Raw genomic sequence first — 13,401 nt, 5'->3', positions numbered from 1 at the left:
TTGTTGGTGTCGAGACTAGTTTGCAACAACATTGTGTCACTTTACCTTGCCCGTAATGAATAAAATACAATGTTTGATTGGGCCATAGCAGTGGACACACTAGCCGAATCATTCGGCAGAGAAAATTTGCTTAGTGTGTCCACTGTCATTCGGCCGAATGAATTGCCCAAATAAAACATGTTTGATATTTATCTTTTATATATTAAAGGAAACTAATGATGTTATAACTTTTATAGATTACAGGATACTAATAATTTTTATACGTCCACATTCATAATGTGGACGTATATTGCTGTCCGTCTCCCCTGTGTGTGTGTGTGTGCCGCCTACAGGCCACAATTCTTAAGTGATCATCTTCAAACTTTACATACTTATTCCTTATACCCTAAGCATGATCCCTATTGTTTTTGGTGCATGCCCGACCCCTAGGGGCAGAGCCACGCCCATTTTTTGTATTCCTTTGTTTGTCATCTACAGGCCGCATTTCTTAATGTATCATATTGAGACTTTCCATTTTTATTCTTTGTACCCTAAGGAACATCCCTATCATTTGGGGTGCATGCTAAAACCCCAGGGGCAGAGCCACGCCCATTTTCTTTTTGTGTGCATGTGTGTCGCCTACAGGCCACATTTCTTAAGTGATTATCCTGAAACTTTACATACTTATTCCTTATACCCTATGGATGATCCCAATTATTTTTGGTGCATGCCCGATCCCCAGAGGCGGAGCCACGCCCATTTCAGGTATTTGTTTTTTTGTCCTCTACAGGCTGCATTTCTTAACGTATCATCTTAAAACTTTGCATACTTATTCTTTGTACCCTAAGGAACATCCCTATCATTTGGGGTGCATGTCCGACCCCCAGGGACAGAGCCACACCCATTTTCTTTTTGTGTGTCTGTGTGTCGCCTACAGGCCACAATTCTTAATCAATCGTCCTGAAAAAATTTTGTATGAATTCCTTATACCCTAAGGATGATCCCTATTGTTTTTGGTGCATGCCCGACCCCCTGGGAATAATCACGCCCATTTCTTGTATTTTTTTGTTTGTCTTCTACAGGACGCAATTCTTAACAGATCATTTTGAAACTTTGCATACCTATTCGTTATACCCTTAGGATTCCTCCTATTGTTTTTGGTGATTGCCCAACCCCCAGGGGAAGAACCACCCCCATTATTTTGTTGTGTCTCTGTGAGTTGCCTACAGGCCACGATTCCTAATGGATTGTCTTTGAACTTGGGATATGTATTCCTTATAGCTTAAGGACACCAACTGCATGTCCCGACCCCGAGGGGCAGAGCCACGCCCAATTTTTGTGTTTATCATTTACAGGCCAGAATTCTGAATGGATCAACTTGGTACTTGGCATATGTATTCCTTATAGTCTAAGGGTGTCAACTATTGATTTTGGTGAATGCCCCAATCCCCAGGGGCAGAGCCACGCCCAATTTTTGTCTTTAGCGCCCGAAGGCCACAATTCTGAATGGATTATCTTGGAACTTGGAATACTTAGTCCTTATATCCTAAGGACGGCAACTATTGATGTTGTCATTTCAATAACAGGGTATTTGTATTTATCATCTATCGTCTGAATGTATCATCTTGGAACTTTGCATATTTATACCTCCTGGGGCAGTGTAACACCCACGTTTTTGTTAGTAGTTTGTCTGTAAATTTGGCAAAACAAACCCAACACCTAGCCCTCTTTCTCTTTTATCATATTACAGCCATTTCATATTTCATGCTCTTCATTCTAATAAGTACCACATCAATCTTTCGAATCCCCGGTTGTACGTGGCAAGGAGTAGGGTCGCCTGTCCAACCTCGTGGGTTTTCTCCGGGTCCCCCGGTTTCCTCCCACTGCTAAAGACCCCTACGCGCAAGCAAATTATGTAAATAAAATTAAACCATATGTTAGTCCCGAAATGACCTAGTTTGTGTCGGGTGGACGTTAAACCCCATTTCTCTCTCTCTTCATTCTAATAAGTACCACATCAATCAAAGCTGGTATGTGGACGTATATTGCAGCGTTAGCGATGCTCTCGTTATATATTATAGGAAACTAATGATGTTGTAACATTTATATATTACAGGCAACTAATGATATTATAACTTTTATATATTCCAGGATGCTAATGATGATATAACTTTTATATATTACAGGATACTAATGATGTTATAACTTTTATATATTACAGGAAACTAATGATGTTATAACTTTTATATATTACAGGAAACTAATGATGTTATAACTTTTATATATTACAGGAAGCTAATGATGTTATAACTTTTATATATTACAGGAAACTAATGATGTTATAACTTTTATATATTACAGGAAACTAATAATGTTATAACTTTTATATATTACAGGAAACTAATGATGTTATAACTTTTATATATTAAAGGAAACTAATGATGTTATAACTTTTATATATTCTTGATGTTATAACTTTTATATATTCCTGATGTTATAACTTTTATATATTACAGGAAACTAATGATGTTATAACATTCCATCAATGTGTTGTATGTGATGAGATTTTCCAACAATATGATGATTTAGAAAAACACAATAAGTTGCATGTTAAAGAAGAGAAAACTGATGATGTTGATGAATATTGTCATGTTAAAGAAGAGCAAACAGATGATGTAGATGAATATTGTCATGTCAAAGAAGAGAAACCTGATGATATTGAAACTGTTTATCAGTGTAATTTGTGTGATGAAGAATTTAGATTAGAAACTGATTTAGAAAAACACTGTGAAATACATGTTAGTGAACAAGGGCAAACAGGAAAAAAACCTTATAAATGTGATGTTTATAGTAAATCATTTACACAGAGTTGTAATCATCACAAACACGTGAGAATTTGTGCTGGTGAAAAACCTTATAAATGTGATGTTTGTAGTAAATCATTTACTTATAAATGTAATCTACAGGCACATATCAGAACTCATACTAGAAAAAGATCTTATAAATGTGATGTTTGTAGTAAATCATTCTCTACTAGTAGTCATCTACAGCAACACATCAGAATTCATACTGGTGAAAAACCTTATAAATGTGATGTTTGTAGTAAATCTTTTTCTCAGACTGGTCATTTACAGGACCATATCAGAACTCACACAGGTGAAAAACCTTATAAATGTGATGTTTGTGGTAAATCATTTTCTCAGACTAGTACTTTACAAGGACACATCAGAACACATTCTGGAGGAAAACCGTATAAATGTGATGTTTGTAGTAAATCGTTTATTCACGGTAAATCTCTACGAAAACACATGAGAACTCATACTAGATAAAAAAAAAACCCAACAAAATATAAATGTGATTGGTAGCCATGAAGCTACCACATGTAGTTTCGTTCTTATGCAAACTCTTCAGGCTTTAGTGAGGTTGTAAAGCTGTTCCTTTTATATAGTTGTCGGGGACCGGAGCACAGTAGTAGTCTCCATTGGACCAGAGCAATACTGTTTCACCAGAGTTATTGTAATTGTGTATGACCAGAAAGTTGGCTAAAGAATTGCTGTAATAAAAATGGTTATTTGTATAGAGATGTTATAGATCAAGACAATATAACATTTACATAATAGAACGAGAATAGAACGAGAATACTTGATCAAATACATGTATATAAATAAAAATTGTGATTTAGCTTATATTATATTTACCGACACCGTAATTAAAAATTAGAATAGTTCTGGATAATCTATATAGAAGTTGTGATTTAGATAAAATTATATGTAATTAGAAATTAAAACAGTTCTGGGTAATCTTGATAAAAGGAAAACTTTTGTAAAAGTCTTTTTAAATAAATTTGTCTTTAGTTTTTAAAGTATCAATAGCAGTGACATTATGAATTTGAATTGGTCATTTATTCCAATAAAAAATATGTCGTTGATTCCATAAAGTAGTTAGATTTTTAAACGTTAAATATTGTGTTGAGTGTGAAATTCAGACCAAAACTGCTGGACAAAATGGGTGCCCTTCGTACTTGTGAACTTTCTCAACCAACACCTGAAGGGGACCTGCGACCTCCAGGCTAGCGAGCCAGCATCTTACCCACTTAGCCACCGTAGCTCTTATTAAAGTACAACAGAACTAGGTAAAATGTGGTATATATAATGATTATAGGCTGATCTTACTGTATCGTGTTAGCGTGATACACGAGAACAATAGGCAGATATAACAGTTGTATCGTGGTATAGCATATAATGGCCATGCCATCTAGAGTTAATTATGGTCTGGATAGGTTAATTAATGTCTAATAAATAAATTAGATAACATTTCAGGCCTAAAGAAAGATCTGCAATAGACAGATTTAGCTCTTGCATAATGTATGTTGTTTAAGCTACCATTATACGAAAAAGATGAAATTCAACAACCAGTTTTCTACCGAATTTTAAGCCCTTTTTCAGTCGAAAATCATGTCAAAGTTTCATGACCATAATAGGATCAAAACCGTTTTACAGAACGCAAATGTTGGGCTACTGTTATCTTGGGGGATTAGGTGGCTGAAAGGTTTGCATGTGAGCTCTGTCATAAGGCCTGTCATTGAGTCAACTATCGTGGTTTTGAATCCCCGGTTGTACGTGACAAGGAGTAGCGTTGCCTGTCAAACCTTGTGGGGTTCCTCCGGTTTCCACCCACTGCTAAAGACCCCCACGCGCAAACGAATTATTCAAATAAAATTCAAACCATATGTTAATCCCGAAAAGACTTAGTATGTGTCAAGTGGACTTTAAACCCCATTTCTCTCTCTCACTGTTATACTGGCCCCGAATTCTACCAGGTTTTTTTACATATCAACTCATTGTACTTTCGTATCATCCTCATATTTTATTATACCACGTTTTACCTGCCACATTTTATTAGATATCTACCCCCTATTCCAATATACCACGTAGGGTCTTTTTTATCGGGGGTTTACATGTCGCCTAATGTCTGTCCATTTAGAGGTTTTTCAAATAGGACATATTTTCTTAGCAATGCAGACTGCATTTGAATAAAGCAAACATCCGAGAACTCAGAGGCGATATTTCGAAAAAAAAAAAAAAAAAAAAAACCCTCAAAGATGATGCAATCAGAACTTATATTTAAATGAAATGTAATTCCATTGAAGTAGGAGTTGTGAACTATTCGGGTTGGAGAGATCCGGGACTTTATTATGTATACAACCTACTACCGGAAGCTGACGTCACTTTATTATCGGCCGAAGACTAATTTAGTGAATAAAGGCCTATTTACTTGACTTTCAGTTGTAGAAGAGACAGATCAGCAATCCTGTGTTACAACTGCAGCTTCACAAATAGACAATTGTCAACAAAATAATGGTGAAGTGATTTTAGATTAAACAAAATAAAACAACGATTATTATTTTAATACAAAATAGTGCTTCCGGTCAAAGTTTTAAATGAACCATATGTTATTGTTAGTCCCGAAATGACCCAGTGATTACGTTTCGAGTGTAAGGAAAGATTTGTAATATAAGAATCTTCAAAGAAAAAAATTGAATTAAACAGTTAGAAGGTTTAATGGATCCATGTGATTTAAAGCGTCGACACATGGATCCAAAATTTTCACAGTCTACAACAGAATACAATACAGAACAGCTGTATTCATCCGCAAAAAAAAATAGTACCTAAAATTCATGTACATTATATAGGTTTAAACGTCAAATGAATAGAGACGTCTTTAATATATACTAAATATTCGTATCATCCCAAATCGACAATAAAACAGTGAGAAAAAGGAAAATCTAAGTAATGGCAATCTAATTAACATAAAATTTACGACATAATCGATTCTTCAATGTTTTGATGGTGATCATGAAGAAAATACATCTGTTCTCAGGAATCCGATAAGATTTTCAAAAAAAAGATCACTAGAATTATAGATTGTTATTCCACAAAGTCGAAAGGTATGTTAGATTTTTCATTCAGTCAAGTTAGAGCGAGTTTATTGCCATCTTTTGAGCTCCAAACCCAATAGAAATGAAGGCGGAAGTGGCCATAATAGTTTTAGAGATCACTACGTGATGGCGCTCCTGCGTCGCGACAAACGGGGCCGATTTGTCTAGTTTGTGTCGAGTGGACTTAAAGAGTGGACTTAAACCCTCTCTCTCTCTCTCTCTCTCTCTCTCTCTCTCTCTCTCTCTCTCTCTCTCTCTCTCTCTCTCTCTCTCTCACTCACACACACACACACACACACACACACACACACTCACACACCAAGTCTTACATAGATGCCTGAATATACACTCTACGACCGTCAAAATTTCTAATTTTAATAACTATCTTTGTTTTAGCGCATCAAGTCCATATAATCAAACTTTTTATTTCAAATATCCATCACTTTTAGAGTTTTGTTATGGAGTAACATCATAAACATCATGGATGAAACATGGAAAATAGTAAATACTGCATCAAAATTTCCTTGAAACTGCTTTCGTTTTTTGCTATTTTTATAGGCCTAATGAACACACATTGTTAATATTTTTATGACTTCTAATTCACCCTGGAATCATAAAGACACACTGACAATTAAACAGTGGACGTATTTACTGGGTTTTAAATTAAAATATTTTGTTATAAATTTTATACAATATTGATTTATTCACACTCAGTGTTTATTCTTTGTTAAATTGTACACTAAAAAGCCATAATTCAATGTTGGAAATGTCCAGATGAATGTTTGATGGAAACATTGTACTCCATAGAAATGAATTTGCCATGACACCTCCTTTGTATTCAGATATGAATTAATCTTATTCTGCAGTTGTTTAGATTAGAAATTTAAGAAATTTTATTTGCTCATTGATTTTAGCATAAGGTCTAGGGACGTTAAACATTTGGAGACAAAGACAAATCATTCACAATATTTACGTTTATAAAACGATTCAAAGTGTTGTATTACTAACTGGAGATAATAGCTGTCCCCAACTTTTATCATTTTGTCTGTAGGTGTAACGGCGATTGGGAAAAAAATGATGAAGTTGAAATTTTTGTCTACATGACAATGTGCAAGTGTACGATTTAAAGGGGTATTGACTGTGAAATAGTGTTTTGTGATTGATATAATTTATTTTGGGCTTTTGTATCGAAGGGGGGGGGGGGGAGGATAGCTGAATGGTTAACGTGTGCACGCTGTATCATAAGGTCTGTCATTGAGTCGACTGGCATGGTTTCGAATCCCCGGTTGTACGTGACAAGGAGTAGGGTCGCCTGTCCAACCTCGTGGGTTTTCTCCGGGTCCTCCGGTTTCCTCCCACTGCTAAAGACCCCTACGCACAAGCGAATTATTGAAATAAAATTAAAAAAAACATATGTTAGTCCCGAAATGACCTAGTTTGTGTCTAGTGGACGTTAAACCCCATTTCTCTCTCTCTCTCTCTGTATCGAAGGGCCACTATTCTGTCTTGGAAAGACACAAACTAGGTCATTTTGGGACTAACACACTGTTCATTTTTATTTCAATAATTTGCTTGCACGTAGGGGTCTTTAGCAGTGGGAGGAATCCGGAGGACCCGGAGAAAAATGCACGAGGTTGGACAGGAGGCACTACTCCATGTCACGTACAACCGGGGAAAGGAAACCCCGCCAGTTATTCAATGATAGACCGTATGATACAGCACGCGCGTACTAACCATTCGGCCATCCAAGTCCCCCTGTCTTGGAAAATAATATATTCAGTCTTGTTGGTGTTGAGACTAGTTTGCAACAACATTGTGTCACTTTACCTTGCCAGTAATGAATAAAATACAATGTTTGATTGGGCCATAGCAGTGGACACACTAGCTGAATCATTTGGCAGAAAAAAATTGCTTAATGTGTCCACTGTCATTTGGCCGAATGAAACACCTTTGATGTTTATCTTTTTTATATTACAGGACACTAATGACGTTATAACTTTTATATATTACAGGATACTAATAATGTTATAACTTTCATATATTACAGGAAACTAATGATGTTATAACATTTATATATTACAGGATACTAATAATGTTATAACTTTTATATATTACAGGACACTAATGACGTTATAACTTTTATATATTACAGGATACTAATAATGTTATAACTTTTATATATTACAGGAAACTAATGATGTTATAACTTTTATATATTACAGGAAACTAATGATGTTATAACTTTCATATATTACAGGAAACTAATGATGTTATAACATTTCATCAGTGTGTTGTATGTGACTCAATTTTTCAACAATATGATGATTTAGAAAAACACAATAAGATGCATGTTAAAAAGGAGAAAACTGATGATGTAGATGAATATTGTCATGTTAAAGAAGAGAAAACTGGTGACGTAGATGAATATTGTCATGTTACAGTTGAGAAACCTGATGTTGTAGATGAATATTGTCATGTTAAAGAAGAGAAAACTGATGATATTGAAACTGTTTATCAGTGTAATTTGTGTGATGAAGAATTTAATTTAGAAACAGAGTTAGAAAAACACTGTGAAATACATGTTAGTCATCAGCAAGGGCAAACCGGCGTAAAACCTTATAAATGTAATATTTGTAGTAAATCATTTAGTAAGAAAAGTATTCTACAGAATCACAGTAGAACTCATCCTGAAGTAAAACTTTTTAAATGTGATGTTTGTAGTAAATCATTTACTAGCAGTAGTCATCTACAGAGACACATCAGAATTCACACTGGTGAAAAACCTTATAATTGTGATGTTTGTAGTAAATCATTTACTAATAGAAGTCATCTACAGACCCACATCAGAACTCATACAGGTGAAAAACCTTATAAATGTGGTGTTTGTAGTAAATCATTCACTCAGAGTAGTAATCAACAGAAACACATGAAAACTCATACAGGTCAAACACCTTATAAATGTGATGTTTGTAGTAAATCATTTAGTGAGAATTTTAGCTTACAGATACACATGAGAATTCATACTGGTGAAAAACCTTATAAATGTGATGTTTGTAGTAAATCATTCGCTATGAGTAGTAATCTATATAGACATATTAGAATTCATACTGGTGAAATACCCTTTAAATGTGAAGTTTGTGGTAAATCATTCACCACTAGTAGTAATCTACAGAGACACATAAGAATTCATACAGGTGAAAAACCTTATAAATGTGATGTTTGTAGTAAATCATTCAGACAATGCAGAAGCCTACAGTCACACATCAGAATTCACACCAGAGAAAAACCTTTTAATTGTGATGTTTGTAGTAAATCATTTACTGAAAGTAGTCATCTACTAACACACATAAGAAGTCATACTTGTGAAAAACCATATAAATGTGATGTTTGTAATAAATTATTCACACGTGGTAGAAACCTACAAAGACACAGAAGAATTCATAGTGTAGAAAAATCAATACAATTGTGAATTTTGTAGTGAAACAATCACTCTAGTGATGGTCTCTCATACGGTTACTATCGTTGATATATATATCGGCCGATACAGGTACAATTACCGATAGTGGTGGATATAAAACTATCAGATATTGACAGAGAAATATATCGGTTGATACAGAAACCGATAGTGGTGGATATAAAACTATCGGATATTGACAGAGAAATATATCGACCGATACAGATACAATTACCGATAGTAGTGGATATAAAACTATTAAACATTAAAGTGCCCCAAATGTCATGATAATCAATGTAGAAATGTCTGGTGCTATTTTATCTCGAGAATTAAACACAAACATTTATCGTGAACTTAATTATTTGCTGTATGATTAATTAATAAAGTTGAGATTATCAGTTATTAAATGTTGATTACGATATAATTCCCTAAATTGATCAACACCTGTATGTCTATCACAGATGTCAGAATGAGTAATGATACAACATCAACAGTAGCAATCATATGACATTCTCTCGTCATTTCTGTAACTGGAGTTGAAAAAAACCCCATCTATTGGGAACTTAACTTATGTGTTTGTAATATTATGAATTAATAAAGTGTAATCTATATTTTATGAGTTATTAAATGTTCATAACGATACAAATTATGTCTACATTTTTAAAGTCTGATCTATATTATGAGTTATTAAAAGTACATAACAATACTTATCACTAAATTATGTCAAAATTTTTTATCAGCATCTATAAGCCTGTATGCCAGATGTAGTTCTGACAGTAATCATGTGACATCAATAAGCCTGTATGTCAGTAATCAATAAGCCTCTATGCCAGATGTAGTTCTGCGGAGTAATATGATTTGGAACTATTTCATGATCAGCTACAGTGATCAAAGTAAGGCCAAATGTAAGACTTGCAACGCTTCAATTTCCCGACACAATACCAGCATAAATAATTACAAATCAAATTTGATAAACCATCTACACTCGAACCACGGGATAGAATTTGCCGAATTCCAATGTATGTTAATGTCTGTTTGCACATGTGCAGAAATGGTATTCTTGAAAAAATGCATTGAGATACCCAAACTCTTAAACCAATATCAAGTAGACCGGTAAGGACTTTGCCCTTTTATTCTTTTTTTTTTTTACCTCCTCTATGAGAGTCTTGTATTATGGGAGCTACGGTGGCTAAGTGTGTAAGACACAGGTGCACTAGCCTGGAGGTCGGGTGTTCAATCATTGAAATGGCAGACGTGGTTTTCCCTGGTCAGTAGTGATGGACGGAGGGCCTGACGAGGACAGCTGTCTAGTCATTCGCATGGGACAGAAAACTGAGCTCCAGTGTATACATTGGCATGCAAGTAAAAGATCCCTTGGCAGTTGGTATTTGATATAAGAGTAGGCCTGGTCAAAATATCCCTCATAGCACACTGTAATGCATGTGCCCGTCTTTATTTGCCTAGTCGGAGCAGAACAGTACGACGTTAAACCCCATTTCATTTCATTTCGTCTTGTATCATGTCTAAATAGCCTCGCACACGGCAACTAAAATAAAAGTACCGATTGTCAAGCAAAATAATGAGTTGTTCACATCTCGAATGATATTTTAAACAGATATTAGCGACTCCAGTATCGGCAAAATGGTTGAGTATCGGCGGTACCGATTTCAATCAATAGGCCAATTATCGGCCAATTACCGTTGCTGGAACCAATTATCGGACTATCTTTAATTCACACAGGGTGAAAACCTACTGGAGAGAAACCCTTAAAATGGGTACAGGACAATTCGTCCCCTGACAACTCGTTCCCGGACAATTCTTCCCCTAGGACTATTCGACCCCAGATAATTCGTCCCTGGATAATAAGTCCCCTAGGACTATTTGTCCCCTGACAACTCGTTCCCAGACAATTCTTCCCCTAGGACTATCGTCCCCTGACAACTCGTTCCTGGACAATTCTTCCCCTAGGACTATCGTCCCCTGACAACTCATTCCATGACAATTCTTCCCCTAGGACTATCGTCCCCTGACAACTCGTTCCCGGACAATTCTTCCCCCAGGACTATCGTCCCCTGACAACTCGTTCCCGGACAATTCTTCCCCTAGGACTATTCGACCCCAGATAATTCGTCCCTGGATAATTAGTCCCCTAGGACTATTCGTCCCCTGACAACTCGTTCCCAGACATTCCTCCCCTAGGACTATTCGACTCCAGATAATTCATTCCTGGATAATTAGTCCCCTAGGACTATTCGTCCCCTGACAACTCGTTCCCGGACAATTCTTCCCCTAGGAATATTCGACCCCAGATAATTCGTTCCTGGATAATTAGTCCCCTAGGACTATATGTCCCTTGACAACTCGTTCCCGGACAATTCTTCCCCTAGGACTATTTGACCCCAGATAATTCGTCCCTGGATAATTAGTCCCCTAGGACTACTTGTCCCGTAGGATAATTAGTCCCTGGATAATTTGTCCCCAAAGACAATTCGTCCCTGGACAATTCGTTCCCTAGGTCTATTCGTCCCCTAATTATAATCAACAGCTAATTCTAAAGAAATTGAAGAAGTTGAAACTAACTGATGTCTGGTCTACATTGTTTTATCATACAGAAGAATGCATATTGATTTTAAGTCAAGTGCAGTATTGACACAGAACAATACCCATAGTGAAGGGATAAATAGATTCTCTAACTCACAAAAGGTGTCACTGATCATAGCGGATTACTACATGCATATCAATTAGCCTGAAAAAAACTCCATGAACAATTAAGTTAAGGCCTATATTTAATACTAAATGTAAAACGATGTAAAGCTAGCATCAAAACTGGGATTTAGGATAAAAAGTAAAGATTAATTCAGTTTTTGATAATGGAACTACCAGTATTGTTGTTCAAGGGACAAAAAGCCCTAGGGGACGAATTGTCTGGGGACGAATTGTCCTCAGGGACGAGTTGTCTGGGGACGAATTGTCCGAGGACGAATTTTTCAGGGACGAATTGTCCTAGAGTCCTTTTAAATATCATGCTTTTCATAGTTGTATTGTACGAACTGAATTTAAACTCACTGTTAAATCGATAAACATCCTGAACTAAGCTTTAATCTGTAAGATGTGTTATTCTGAAGCAGAGTATTTCAAACAAAAAAACCCAACAAACTGACGAAAGGTTGCAGGGCTGGTCAAATAAAATAGACTGAAGAAAGGTTGCAGGACTGGACTGATGAGAGGTTTCACGGCTGGTCAAATAAAACAGAGACTGGTTAAAACTATCAACAATATGAGAACACATTATGGTGACTTCTTGAATTATCTACTGACTCCAATCTACTGACGTGATTGTCACAAAATAAAACATAACCTTTAAGGTAATATAGCTTTATGCTATTTAGGATTAGCCTTAAATGAGCTACTGTAATATAGCTTTAAAGTAATATAACTTTAAAGTATCTAAGGTAATATAGCTTTAAAGTATCTAAGGTAATATATTACTTTAAAGTATCTAAGGTAATATAGCTTTAACGTATCTAAGGTAATATAGCTTTAAAGTATCTAAGGTAATATATTACTTTAAAGTATCTAAGGTAATGCAGCCTTAAAGGATATAAGGTAATATAACTTTAAATTGGCTATGGTAATATGGCTTTAAAATATCAAGAGTAATATAGCTTTAAAGTAGCTAAGGTAATATAGCTCTAAAGTAGCTATGTAGCGTTGACTTGTCTTTCTGAATTCACACCCCTGTAGAACTGGTTTTGTATGTAATTGTAAAGGAAATGACAGCCGGAATTCAAATAAGTGTATCTATGAGAAACTGGCAGCTGTAATTAAATATGGAATCAACCCAGGTAATGCAGCAAGCATATCGACTCAGCCATTACAGAAATCACATGTTTTAAACTAATTGCAATATTGTGTTGGTGAGACGTTAAAATTACGCGTTGTGTTTGACATTTGTTAGTTGTTCAACCTTAGATTGATCCATGACCATAATCATTATACAACCGGCACCCGTTCTCTACCGGAAATGAAC

The 13,401-nt window shown here is 35.6% G+C and overlaps 1 protein-coding gene across 1 annotated transcript; it reads left to right on the top strand.

The window, feature by feature from the left end:
* Positions 1-5,215: 5,215 nt before the first annotated feature.
* LOC126818156 (zinc finger protein 664) lies at positions 5,216-10,030 on the top strand. Its single transcript, XM_050545391.1, has 2 exons — positions 5,216-5,339; positions 8,175-10,030. Exons 1-2 carry the CDS (start codon positions 5,337-5,339, stop codon positions 9,384-9,386), a joined length of 1,215 nt encoding a protein of 404 aa, XP_050401348.1. The 5' UTR covers positions 5,216-5,336; the 3' UTR covers positions 9,387-10,030.
* Positions 10,031-13,401: the final 3,371 nt, after the last annotated feature.

Source organism: Patella vulgata, chromosome 1, assembly GCF_932274485.2.
Source record: "Patella vulgata chromosome 1, xgPatVulg1.2, whole genome shotgun sequence".
In the NCBI taxonomy this organism is placed as follows: domain Eukaryota; kingdom Metazoa; phylum Mollusca; class Gastropoda; family Patellidae; genus Patella; species Patella vulgata.
Note: the sequence above shows the minus strand (reverse complement) of the source record. Positions and strands in the feature narration are given on the sequence as shown.